The sequence below is a fragment of the Artemia franciscana genome, chromosome 3, assembly GCF_032884065.1.
Source record: "Artemia franciscana chromosome 3, ASM3288406v1, whole genome shotgun sequence".
Taxonomy (NCBI): domain Eukaryota; kingdom Metazoa; phylum Arthropoda; class Branchiopoda; order Anostraca; family Artemiidae; genus Artemia; species Artemia franciscana.
This window is the reverse complement of record NC_088865.1, coordinates 44,812,800-44,826,393: the sequence shown is the minus strand read 5'-3', so window position 1 is coordinate 44,826,393 and position 13,594 is coordinate 44,812,800. Positions and strand designations below refer to the sequence as shown.

The 13,594-nt window shown below is 33.0% G+C and overlaps 2 protein-coding genes across 4 annotated transcripts in view; both read left to right on the top strand.

Annotated features, from left to right (window-relative positions):
- The window catches only part of LOC136025310 (E3 ubiquitin-protein ligase RNF14-like), a 33,173-nt gene extending 31,745 nt beyond the window's left edge, over positions 1-1,428 (top strand). Inside the window, exon 6 of the mRNA XM_065701213.1 lies at positions 1,042-1,428. Coding sequence (XP_065557285.1) covers positions 1,042-1,263 — 222 coding nt within the window. The 3' untranslated portion in view covers positions 1,264-1,428. The remainder of the gene's footprint in view (positions 1-1,041) is intronic.
- Positions 1,429-7,380: 5,952 nt separating this feature from the next.
- Positions 7,381-13,594, top strand: part of LOC136025309 (uncharacterized protein T19C3.4-like) — a 77,309-nt gene continuing 71,095 nt past the window's right edge. For 2 of the 3 annotated variants that reach the window (XM_065701209.1, XM_065701211.1), the window contains exon 1: positions 7,392-7,551. In XM_065701209.1, the coding sequence (XP_065557281.1) occupies positions 7,520-7,551 (32 nt within the window). In that variant the 5' untranslated portion in view covers positions 7,392-7,519. Of the gene's footprint in view, positions 7,552-13,594 lie in introns of all 3 variants that reach the window. The other variant, XM_065701212.1, reaches the window with a different exon arrangement.

The window sequence follows — 13,594 nt, the reverse complement described above, 5'->3', positions numbered from 1 at the left end:
AAATTAACAGAACTAAGCAATTTAATCAGAATTAATTTTATTTTCGCAAGTTAAATTAATTAGCCTTATCAAATTACTGAGCTGAATGAGCTAATTTGGTAAATAATGCATATAATTATAATAATAATAATAATAATAATAATTTATTTGTTACCCGCTTGTTTTGACAAATTAAGCGGAGTAAAAACATTAAGGAAAGAAAAACAAAATAACACAAACAATACAATTAATACAGTCTAATCAAAGGGTGGTAAGGGCCCAAGCTTTGACAGGCCTCAGCACCTAATCTAGCATAGAGTTTTTTATAAACAAAAATAATATCAGTGGCACAAAACCTTCTGATAATCTTCTGATTTCTATAAGAACGCGACAGATACAATAAATATTTACAATAACGAAAATACAGGACTCTTATACCCTGTAAATCTTGATTATTGAACAACGGGCGCAAACCTGAAAGAAACAATATAGAATGATCGCAATATGTAGAATAAAGTCTGGATAAAGCCTTTCGTGAAAATCTGCCTCGGTTCGGGACAATTTTCGCGTACCCTTTTTTAAGTTTACTTTTAATATCATTTAGCCCACAAGATCGAAAAGCCGATAAAGATGAACAAATACTAATACCAAGCCACCGAATCGAAGAAACGAGCCCAACTGAAAAATAACCACAACTAAGATCACTACTTTGATGCTTAGCATTAAAAACTAAATATTCACATTTTTCAGTATTAAGTTTGAGGCCGATTTCCTCAAAAGACTTAGAAACAAGCTGGGTCGACTTAATTAGGCTAGATTTAGTGCGGCTGATCAAAAGTAAATCATCTGCATATGCAATATACGAAAGATTAGTTAGGCCTAAAAAACATGATGGATTAATATTTGGCAAAACAGAATAAAGACAAGCATTAAAAAGATAAGGGGATAAGACTAGATATACTAGGTATACTACTAGAGATATACTAGATATATAAGGTGGTTAGATATACTAACCACCCGGAGGAAATAGTATGTTTCAGTAATTATTATCCTTTTCTCCAGAAGTCAGATGGTTGCAATAAGATGATATGCTGGAAGTGTTCGTCTTCATTCTGTTGGATCTGTTCAGGGTTGTTAGATCCTAAGAACCCGTATCTTCACTTCAATTCAGTGAACAGCAAATGCTTTAACCGTCTTTTTCAAGGCGTGGAAATAGAAGCTGAATTCGGTCCTAATAATAATTTTGTCCCAGTAGTTATCAACGACGATGTAGAAGATATATGATATTATTTGTCAGTTTGAATAGCTGTGAGAAATACAATTAAGAACAATTGTCCTTGTTACCCAGAAGAATTCATATCTCGATTACAAGTATTAATTTTTTTTGTTTTTGTTTAGTTTTTGTTTGTTTTCATGCGTATTAATAAACTGGAATTTTTGTTTCATCTAGATGGCAGGTTTATAATTTGATAAGTGATTAATTGTGAATTTGTATCGAAGGAGGTAAAAAAAAAATCAAAAATATCATTGATACATTTGTACTTTCTTTGTAAAACAAAGCGTATGTCGCTAAAAAATGCAAAACAAATATAGTGTTTAAAAAATGAATTATGACACAAAATGTACAATAAACATTAATAGGGTTAAAAAATAGCAATGAATGATGTGAATTATAATTATGTTGTTTTATATATAAAGTAGTTTTATTCTAGTAATAAAAGAAATTTGGGGAACAGCAATCTTAAGTTGGTTTCAAATAATTATTTTGTTCGAATGGAAATCGACTGTTTTGAAAATAGGACTATAGGTCTGCAAACAAAGATTGAAATATTGGAAGCCACGGTAGTGACAGTGGTCAAGTGTGGTTCTGAAAGGTGGTTGCCTCGAAAGGCTGGGGTATATTTTTAAATGTTTTCCAGAGGAATTGGCGAAGGATAGTCTTACGCAGGGTGGTATCCAGGATTTTTTTGGGGGGAGGGGGGGGGTACAAAAGAAGCATCAAAAATTTCTTTACATTAATTTTTGTTTCGGTTTTACGAGTCGAACAAACATTTCGGGGGGAGGGATTAAACCACACCCTTGGATACGGCCTTGGTATTAGGGACGAGTTTGATCGACCGTATATCAAGTAATTTGCTATTCGATGGATTTGTTTCGACCCATTTTCCAGGGATTTGATAAAATAAGGGTTAAGGTATTTAGATCGTGTTTTACGGATGAAAGGTTGTATACTGCAAAAAATTGTACTTTTGGGCATCCATCCTTTCCGGGGGACCCCTGGACGCGTTGGAAGAGGTAATAAGGAAGGATTAAAGGCAAAATGGAACATCATTAAGTAGATCGTGGTGGAGGAGGACCATGCGTAACTATTAGGGGGCAGGTGGCTTAGCACTGATGTTTGTCGCTGCTAGTAATAATACTTTAGTTCAAGTAGAACCTGTCCTTTGTAACCGTAATGCGCTTAACTAGGCCAAAAGGCATTTGCGTTTTCGTTTATTAACAATGTTTATGCTTTGTAAATACAAAATTGACTGTATTATAACTCTAAAGGAATGGAGAAAATTACATACTCTATACAATAGAATTCTTCCTCTATTGAAAAATCAGGTTTCCTCTTTCTTGACAGAAATGTTAGATAAGTTAAGACAAAATGTGTTATGCGACGTCTTGTTATTAGAACTTGAATTTACAGTGCAACCCATCAAACAGTGCAAGCTCTGTCGATGGGCTTACGTAATTTTCTCGTATGTTATTTGATTATTTGATTCTTATTTTAATCCAAATTGGGTTATATTTTCTATGAGAAATTGATAAGTGAGGCAACTCGGGTATACTTCTTAAAAAAAAAAATCAACGTATATTTTACCTTATAAATTTATAGACAAATCCTAGTTTTAGAAAAAATTATAAGTCATAGGAAAATCACTTAGTTGTAGAAATATGTAATTTTCTTATGTAAATGTATTCTGTTCTTCCGGTTAATGCAATTTTTGCATTAATGACTGATCCAGATACCAATAATTGGCCTGTCGATTGTCCATCTTTGTTTCCTAATGTACAAAACTGAAGTACGTGTCTGACACTTTCATTCGTGTAAGGGTTTAAGCTTTCAGTAGAATCAAGGTGCATAGGAAAGCATGAATTTAAAGAAAAAATGTTTTAACATGGAAAAAACTAAATGTTTCTAATTGTGGATTTCTATTTGATGAGAAAAATAAAGCGTGAATCAGGTGCTATATTTTGACCAATTGTTTCTTCCTTCTAGCTTCGAGAGAGTATTGTCAAAACAGTGATAACCTCATTATAACCTAGGGGAATAATTAAAAAATTATCAAATAATTAACAGAATAAAAAATTGGGTAGTGAGAAGTAAATAATAATAATCAGAATAATTAAGTTAAAATAATCCGTAATAATGAAATAATTTAAGCAATAAATTAAAAAATAAAAAAAGGATGAATTATTAATTGCTGAAAACTTTTCGCTACCACACAAAAATTTTGACATTTTTTTGCATGAATGAGGTGATATTTAGCGCATGTGTATATTTTTCTAGAACTTTGACCTTTTTTAATAATAAAGTTTATTTCTCCTTCCTGTCTACTGTTCTAAGCTTAAAAGTAAATTAAGGAAAAGCATTAGTTTTAAAAAGAATACATAAATGTTCTGAGTTCAAAAGCCCAACGAAAGCAAAATTCGAATGTTGAAAGTTAGTTACAATAAAAGCATTTATTTTGCACAATTTTTACACAGGGTTACAAACCCCAAGAACGTAGGGACAAAAACATATGACTAGATCCTTTGGACTTGGACGTCACCATTTTATTTTTTTTGTAATAAGTCAGTTTGAGTAGATCTCAACTTTCTCTGAAAATTTGACATTCTAAAAAGAAAGTACTTTTATTGGCACAATTTCATTTCAATAGACAAAATATTGAGTAGGACTAAAACAGTTTTGTAGCTTTTTTTTCTGTTTTTTGTTTTTTGGACAAGGATTTAATATTGATGGCATTACTGTATAAATTTTAGTAAGGGTCAGTTTAAAGGAAAATCCAGAGCTATGAGATGCTTTACAACAGATGAGATTTAGCGAGGGTCTCATTCTTGCATAGTTTACCAGATGAATACAATAAAGTGATTAGTGCTATGTTCGATAATAACATGGTTACGGTTGAGCCAGGAAATGAGGTTAGCTGCTGTTTTCGGATTGAATCAGGAGTTCAGCAGAGTCGTGTTCTATCCCCATGGACTTTGACCTATAAAATACGGCAAAGGATATTAAAAAGCAAGGACTCAAATGGGAAATAAAACTCTCCTAGGGTTATGATGATGATTCAAGTGTCCTAGATGAAAATATTAGCAACATGATGGTTTTTTGGAGGTTTTGAGAGTTCAGAGTGCAAGAATAGGTTTGGCAATTACAGATAAGCAGACTAAGTCACTTAGACTGGCAATAAATGAAATGATGTTAGGCAATGACAATATCTAATAAGACGATAACTTTGCTTTCCTGGTTAGCATTATTAACAAAGATGGTGAAGGCAGTGAATATGTTAAAACTATAATTGCTAAGACCCAGGGTTTTTTTTACATTTGAAGAAAGTTTGGAAGAGTAGGAAGATAAATGTGTCAGCGCTTCTGAAGACGGAGGAAGATTTTTTAGATGTTTTCCAGAGGAATTGTCTACAGATCGTTTTAGGTACTCGTCTGACCAACCACATTTCAAGTAGTATATTGTAAAAGAAATATAGTTTCATCCCACTTTCTAGGGCTCCAATGAAAGATGGTCTATAATGGCTTGGAAACTTTCTGTGGATAAAGAATGACAGATTGCCAAAAATGGATCTTTTTGGTGAACCATATAGGGCCAAACGAATAGCAGGTCTTCCCCCAGTAGAGTGCAAAATGGTTTTAGAAAGAATTTAAAGGCAATTGAGACTTCTTAGGAGAATGTAAAGAGGTAAGCTTTGAATAAGATTCAAATGGATGAAGAGTGTGAGCAGCTCTGTTGGCCTCAGTTGGTTTCAGGTTTGGTGCTGAAGATGCTGCTAGTAATAGTAGGAGTAACAAGGAAGTACAAGGGTTTGATGTGCTTAAACTCAAGCCAAAATGTTAAACCTTTCATAAGAACGCTTGATTTTTTCGGCTATGTATTTTCTAAAACCGAGACAGCCCTAAATAGACTTTCTCTAAAATTGTAGTTCTAAGTAAGACCATACTTTTATAAGATTTGTTTTTACAACAAGGTACGCCAAAACTAATAGAATCGATAATGGATAGAGTTGGAAAAAAATTGCCCGGCAATTATTTAAGAGCCTTCAGTTCTTTTCCTTGATATTCTAGCCCTAGATAGGTTTTATCGGCAGTCTCAGAGACCTTGAATATGCAGTTTTTAAATTGTTTTCTGGTATGATGGCTCGAAAACCCTTTTCTCCCTTCTTCTCTTTTTAAATAAACCCTTCCCTTTCAGCAATTTTGGATACACTTAGCAAAATAAGCTATATATTTAATATGTTTAACGTGTACACCACTTTTGCTTAACCTTCGTGCTTCACCCTTCGCCAATGATTCCATTTTCATTTTTTTCCTTTATCTGGTTTTATGGCCGTTCTTAGGACCCTACCAAGTACTTTCTGCCTGAATGAGGAGAGTTAATGTTACCCTACACTCTGTCCAATGTAAGTTGAGACCTCTTCAAACGGGAATTTTATCCAAACTATGGGGTTAAGTGGAAAAATAAAGACCAGAGAAATGAAAACAAACGTACGTATGGCATAAATAATTTCCTGTGTCAGTTATTAGTAGCTCAAACCTTTTTAATTTAATGTTTTACATGCCAAATGAAACGAAAAATTGATTATAATTTATAGTTTTAATTATATTCTGATTTCACTTCCTTGACGAAAAATACTGTTTCTGAAACAGTTATTTACAGAAATGGTCAAAAGATTATTTTCCTTCTTCTTCGAAATTACGAATACATCAGAAATATCATTTCGTCTTAAATAGCGGCAACTCGAAGTGGAAACCAGAGCAGCGAATAATCTTTGGTGGCAAAAACAAATAACATAAAAACTGTTTGAATTATTTTTACCGTAACCACAGACAAGAGGTATAACATATAAATGTACAGCAGCCCTATCTTGCAAGTTTAAAATAGATGTCAAGTATTAGGCGTGCTTTGAAGTTGTTCATGATGATGGTTATGTAAATTGGAAGTTAGTGTTGTTAAATTTATTTTGAATGACCAGTTTAATTGAATTTTCGACGTTCAATTTATGTTTGTTAAACAATATTTTTTACATGATAGCAGCCAAAAGATAATATATTATTATTTACAACTTTAATCCCATGGAATTCCTGTTCTAAAATTCTTACATTCTGAATAAGTTTCCTTTTAGCAAAATAAATTCAAGAACAAATTTTGGAAGAAATTGAAGATAAATAAGCACAGATTAAAACCATCAAATCTACTGGTTAGCGAAAATTCACTAAGTTGGACATCTCTATTGTGTGTATTTGGCTTCTGAAGTGACTCCTTTATTTAACGGTGAAATGCTACCATGAATTCTCACATGGTCTGGCCTCTTTTTTCCATATCTACAGAAACAAGAGACAAATTTAAATAAGAAACGCTGGTTACGAGGATTATCATTAAGAGTGCGTCTACATTTGATGTTTTCTGGAAAAATTTTGAGATGCACAGCCGTTTATACGGCTAATACAGACTCCTACATGTTTCCCAGTTTGTTGTTCTTTCTTTTCCGTCCAGTTATTTGACCTTCAAGTTGTCCTTGCATAATTTAATTCGTAGCACATTCTTGATAAGAATTATGGCTTCTATTTGAAATTTATTACTTGATAAAGCTCCCAGAAATCGGAACAACCCATATCCACTTTCTAGTTTACAGCGTGCCGGGTTACAGCGTATTGGCGTATTTTGTACCATACCCGAAAAACAGAAACTGGAACAACATAAGTGGTATCCACTTTCATTATGAGGTTTTCTTCCCAGTTTTCCAAACATGCCAAAAAATGGGAATCAAAATAATGCGGCTATGCTTTGTCATATAGCAACTATAATACATATACAAGACAATTATAATAAAAAATACAATATAACATTGTAATCTTGTCACATATTTCCAGACGTAAAAATCTATTAGGCATTTGCTGCAGGTGGATAACCTTTTACCAATAGCAAAATAAATGATACATGACCACTTTCAGTGAATATTAAAAGAAGTGATACTCGAATAGACTAGTTATTGCAGAAGGCACAGAATAATCGAGTTATACGAGCGCGTATGACCTTTTGGTCGAGTGCATCAAACCCCAAATACAACACCGAATCTAGATTTTATATCGGAAGCCTCCGAGGCTAGAGATGTAAATAGCAACCCTGAGAAAAGAAGAAGAAAAAGAAATTAGCTTTTTCTGGCTGAAAAAATTAAATTTTGCTGAAATAGAAACATAATCTAAGCAGCTTATGAATTATCCTGAACCTCCTATCTAAAAATAAAGACTTGGTCCCTTTATTATGGTTGCCGCTCTTTTATCCAGGGTCATTGTGTAAGTAGCCAAGACTATTTTCTTTTACAGTCACATAGCCTAGCCATAGGATAGGCTTTCCTATTTGGTAAATTTGGAGGAGCTTACATTACTGATGTACGTATAAGATGGGGTAAAATTTTCGCAGTTCATGTAATTTACTTACCAATAAAGTGAACATACCACTTGATACCTTTTTTTTTGGTCTTTACAAATATAATAATTGCTTCTACCACAAATTCAAATTTAAGAACTTTTTGAGCTCTCAAAAATGACAAATTTTCAGTAAAATTCTAGTTAATTTACTTCTTGCTATCTTGGAAAGGGTTTAGGTTAGGAAAATGAAATTTTCAGGGATGGATCTACAGGCTAAAGTATGTCCCTGGAAGGTGTTTTAAAGTACCCACCTCCACTCCTTCTCCCTCTAGAGGGCCCTGACCTTTGATGACCTTGAACAATATGTGTCATAAAAGTGAAACCTCTAAAAATAGATCTTTGGCTTAATTGAAGTAAAAAAAATTCTTTTCAGCTTCTTAATTTTGCTCAATTCCATTTTATAAGGTATTAAAGATATGCAAATACATTTCTTAAATTCTGAAAAAAATACATTGATATGGCTCAAAATTGTTCTCAAATAACAGGAATTGCAATTTTAGAACTAAAGGCAGAGAAATGCAACTAGTAACTGAAAATTAAGTTAAAATGTTGTTTTGTCAAAATTTCAATAGGTATAGACCTGTCATGTAGGCAAATTTCAGGGCCCTCGAGAGGGAGAAGGAGTGGATGTGGGTACTTTAAAATACCTTCATGGGACATACTTTAGTCTGCAGATTCATCCCTGAAAGTTTCATTTTCCTAACCTAAACCCTTTTGAAGATAGCAAGAAGTCAACTAACTAGAATTTTACCAAATTTTCAATTAAAGTATGAGTTATCAGTTGTTTTCAGTAAAATAATATTATGTTTTCTCAGTCCTGTTTTCTGACAAAATAATACTACATTTTCTCAGTGCAAAAACTATTTAAAATAAGGTTAGGTTAGGCTAAAAATGCTTTAATTTGAAGTAGAAGCAATTATTATATTTGCAAAGAACATACAAAAAGGCAGCAAGTGGTAAGTTTACTTTATTGTTAAGTCAATTATATGAACTGCAAAAAATTTACCTTATGGTGAGCATACCACTTGATCCCCTTTTTTATTTTCTTGATCCCCTATTCAATTTAGCTCAAATTATATAATCCACAGGCATTAATTCATCATGATCCTATTGAACAAACAATTTATAAATCTTTAAAAAATTAATGAATTTATTTTAAGCTGTTATCATATAGAAGCTATAGAGGCCTAATTCAGGCTATATATTTGCACATTTGGGGTTTGGGGGTAAAGTGTTGTAGAGCTGCTGTTGAAATGTGTTTAGCCTAACTACAGTTATTCTACATAGCCTATGCTATAATGAAGCAAAAATTCTTTTATAGTCAACCTTTTCATGTATGGTATAAACCTAGGATTCCAACTATACATAAAAGAGCATTCTAAGAAAATGATTTTTCCTTAATAGCCTAATATAAAGAACAAACCTAGTTAGTTTATTTTGCAGGGGAGAGCCTTTATCTTCACTTCTTTCTATGTTTTTCTAAAAAAAAATATAATTTTTCCCAAATTTGTCAGATAGCATTTCTTTCAGCACAAATGTAAAAACAGATAAAATCCCTAAATGCACTATGTTTTTTTTCATAAATTTTATTGCAAAACTATAAAACTAAGGAAAGAAGTAGAGATAAAGGTTCTTCTCCTGCAAAATAGGTTAACTAGGATTATTCTGCATATTATGAAGCAAGATTTTTCTTAAAAAATATATCCTTATGTAAGGCTAGAATCCTAGAATTACACCTTATATTGTTAAAACTAAGAGAGAAAGTTTCATCTTTGAGGGTCTACAAAAGGCATAAAATTGAACTTCTGAGTAAATCAGCTATTAGCCTATATTTAGAAAGAGCATAAAAAAGGCTTCTAGTGGTGTGTTCACCTTATTTGAAAGTCAGTAATGTAAACTGCTCCAAATTTATCCTCTCTTATGTTAAGCCTACAGAAGCTTGCATAGTGGTCTTGACTAGAAAATTAGATAAGAAGCTTTATTATTATGGAAAGAGCTGAAATAATTGAATGAAACTTTCAGGAATGCTTCCAATGCATAAGCTATCTTCTGAGGAGGTCTTTTGAAGCATCTACCTCTTTTTCTTCCCTTTCAAAGGGGCACTGACCTGTGATAAACTCAGTAACACTGTAAGAGAAGGGCTCTTCTGAAGTAAACATCTTAATTAAATAAAAGTAGGGTAGGCTAAGATACCCAGTAGTTTGAAAACAAATCACGTCTTTGCCAGTGTAAAATCTCTGTCATATCACATAGAAAGTGGATTGTTAGCCAAAAATGCTTTAAATATTGACCAGCCAAGTGGGAGACCAATCCCCATTAGAGATATTTACCGCTGGAGATTTACAGAGGTACTGATAATTAATAAGAATCCTACCCCATCACCTTTCCCAAGTAAGCACCTTTCCAAGATTTATCATAGGATTTGGTCAGGTTCAAATGGGCTAAATTTTCAGGCATTTTCATATCAGATTCCTAATTCAAGTGGCGAAGTTCCCTCGTCCCCCCTTTGCAGGTCATGCAATCTTAAGAATGAAACAATAGATCACTGCCTATTTGAATGTAATATGCTGACGTCTGCACAGTATACCCTGCGACGTAAAATGGTAGAATGCTTCAAACACCACAAAATTCCATGAACAGCCAAGAGTCTTGCTGACCATACTCTCCTGCAGAGCACAGAGATCAATATATACTCTCTTATAATTCAACTGCTGGTATCAAAAGATATACTTCAAGAAATCTGAGCAGATACAAATCATACAAGACAAACCAGCTCCATAGCTCTGTCAATCTCACAGAGTGAGCCAAAAGGAAAAGGGCTAAATAGTATCAACTGAAAAGCCCGTCTGCTGAATAAGAAGAAGAAGGATTGTTTCACCATGTCAAGTCTTCTTAACATGCATATGACTAACTTGAATAATTTAAACACATAAAACACTCACTATTCCAAATATACTGATAGACATCAATGTACCCTAATCTTGGCCACATATTTAAAGGTTGAGCCTGATCTTAAAATTAAAATATTCTATAGATCCCATAGTTTCTGATGTAAAGGGTTCAAAATTTTTTAAAAGGTATCAGTTTAGTGGTTCTACTCTTCATAAGGAAAAGCTATAAAATTGTGAAAACCACTTTAACACATTTTAATATACTTGCTTATATCTTTTGCCAGATGCAAATTATTAAACTCTACCTCACCTCCTCCAAGATGGACATGTTAATAGCCTCAATTATATGATCTTAATGAATTTTCAATAGCATGACTCTATTCTTCCTGTTACTTGTTTACTGTTTCCTGATAAATTAATAAGAAGAAAAGAGATGTGCTGTTGAAACTTCATTGAGTATATAATTTGGCTATTTTTTTTTACCCATAAGGGGGGGATAGGAGAAGAAGTTTAATGGCCTGCATTTGTCCTGGAAGGAATTGTCTTCAAATGGCTCTTAGATGATATTGGCAATCAGCTTGATCCTTTACAATATGGCTTCTGTTCAGGCCACAATACCATGCACTACCTGGTCTGTCTCATTAGGGACATCCTGGAGCATCTGGAGAAAGATGGCGCTTATATTGACTGCATCATTGTGGAATTTGTGAAAGCATTTGACTTGCTTGAACACACAGTTGTTATCAGTGAGGCAACATCTCTTAATGGAAGGCAAATCATCTTGCAAATGGTTGGCAGTTTTTTGATGAACTGAAAACAGAATGTCCAACTTCCAAATGGCAAAGTATCTGTTCTTAGAGAGCTGACATGTGGTGCAGCACAAGGGTTGAAGCTAGGCTCTTTAGCTTTCCTCATAGTAATTAACAAGTTTCTGTGCAAAATCATTGAACATTACAAATTTGCAGATGACCTCTCCACTCTCCTCCCCAGACTACTCTCACAAAATATACAGCAAGATTCAGTCCTTACAGTAATGCAGAAGATTGAAGAAGATGCAAACCAAGTAAAGCTCACAATCAGCCAGGAGAAAATTGTCTTGTTCAGGGTTAACTTCCTTAAACAGCCAGTTCCAGACCTGCCCATGCAATGGACTAAAAGCTATAAAATCAGTGACGATTTTAGGTGTCCACCTGGACTCCAACCTCAAATGGAATACCCATGTATTGTCAATTGTCTCTAAAACTGCCTACCTCTTAACATCTTTTGCCTACCTTTGCTGTTTTAGTATGAAAACTCAGATCATGGTTGTATGCTACAAATCTTAGATTAGACTGCTCACAGAATATGCTTGCCCAGTGTGGCACAGCACACTGACCATTGACCAAAGTGACAAAATAGAAAGATTGCAGAAAAGGGTCTGCAAAATAATATTGGGAAGTGGTTATGTTGACTACAAGACAACTCTCAAAATTCTAAAGTTGGAGTCCCTCTAAGAGAGAAGGCATAAATTCACTCATCTGAGCAGTACCTGAAGTCATTTGGTCCATACCAAACAACATAAATCATTATAAGGGTGACTTGGAAAATAATTGTTAATAAACCATGTGTGCAAATTTAATTTTGTAGAGGTTTTTAAATTGTTTTTGACCTCTGCTGTTATTTTTGTAATTGACAAGAATATTAAGATAAAATAAAGTGAATTTGGATCTCAAAGAGGGTATTTTAGAATGTATTAAAGTAATATTTGAGAATTTTATAGTGTTTCCTTTGTAGAGAATTAACTAAATAAAAAATTTCCACAAAATAAGTTTTTCAAAGAAAAAAAGCATAAAAACATAAAGCATTAAAAGCATAAAACTAACACAAATTGCCATCAATACATAAATGATACCCAAAACAAACAGAAATTATAATAAGTAACCAAGTCAAAGTCAAAATGAGCTGAAATTAACATGCCTTCTCAAGAACAACATATTTACACTTAACTAAAAAAAAATGACTGTGGATTGATATTTATTCCCTAAAGTCTGAACAATTTTTTTGTTAAAGTTAAAATATCAAAAACATTTAAGATGTATTTTATTTTCAGCAAAGTGGAAAGTTGTGTTCTGGTCTTGAGAAGGCATGGGGATTGTCAGCCTTCAATGGAATAGAATTCTTTATCAAAATATGTGACTGCAAAATATACTGAAAAGTTGAAAAGAAATTGAACCTAAAGCTCCACTAGATTTTCTGACTTTTATAGTTTTGTATAGAGAAGATGTTTTTCCAGACCTGAGAATGGCAAAAAAAAATATCCAAAAACTCTTGACTATCTAAGTATCAATTGCTAGCTTTCAGCATTCATTCATCAAATTAAAATTAATTTGACATATCTACAATCAATGATGGGACATGATTGCCTAAATGACTCATCATTTTTAAGTATGAGAAGAGAAAAAATTGAAATGATGAATTTTGATGATTTTATTCATAGATCCACTCTATTAAAAGCAAGGAAAATTTATGCACAGTAGTGAGCTTTATTAATGTCTTAAAATCATATTGTTATTAAAAAGACACACACACACATATATATATATGATTTACTTTTTACTGTTTAAAACAGTGTGTCCTTAAAATATAGCCTATTCTTATAAATATGTAAAATAAATAATAGGTACCTTTTGAACTAATTCTAGGTAGGCACATACATTTAAAATCTGGTCTTGTTTTGTCATTAACTTTAAAAAAACAGGTTTTTTTTTTCATCTGAAAGTAAAGAGCAACATTAAAACTTGAAACAAACAGAAATTACTATGTATTTGAAGGGGCTTGCCTCCTCATCAACACCTCACTCTTAATGCTAAAGTTTTTTAGTATTTCTGAAAAAAGCTTCTTATTGTTCCAATTAAACAAACATAGTGTTTTAGAAGTCATTCTTAAAAATTGGGAGACAATTCAAACCTTAGCATAAAGAGAAAGGTGTTGAGGAGGAGGCAACCCCTTCATATATGTAATAATTTCTGTTTATTTTA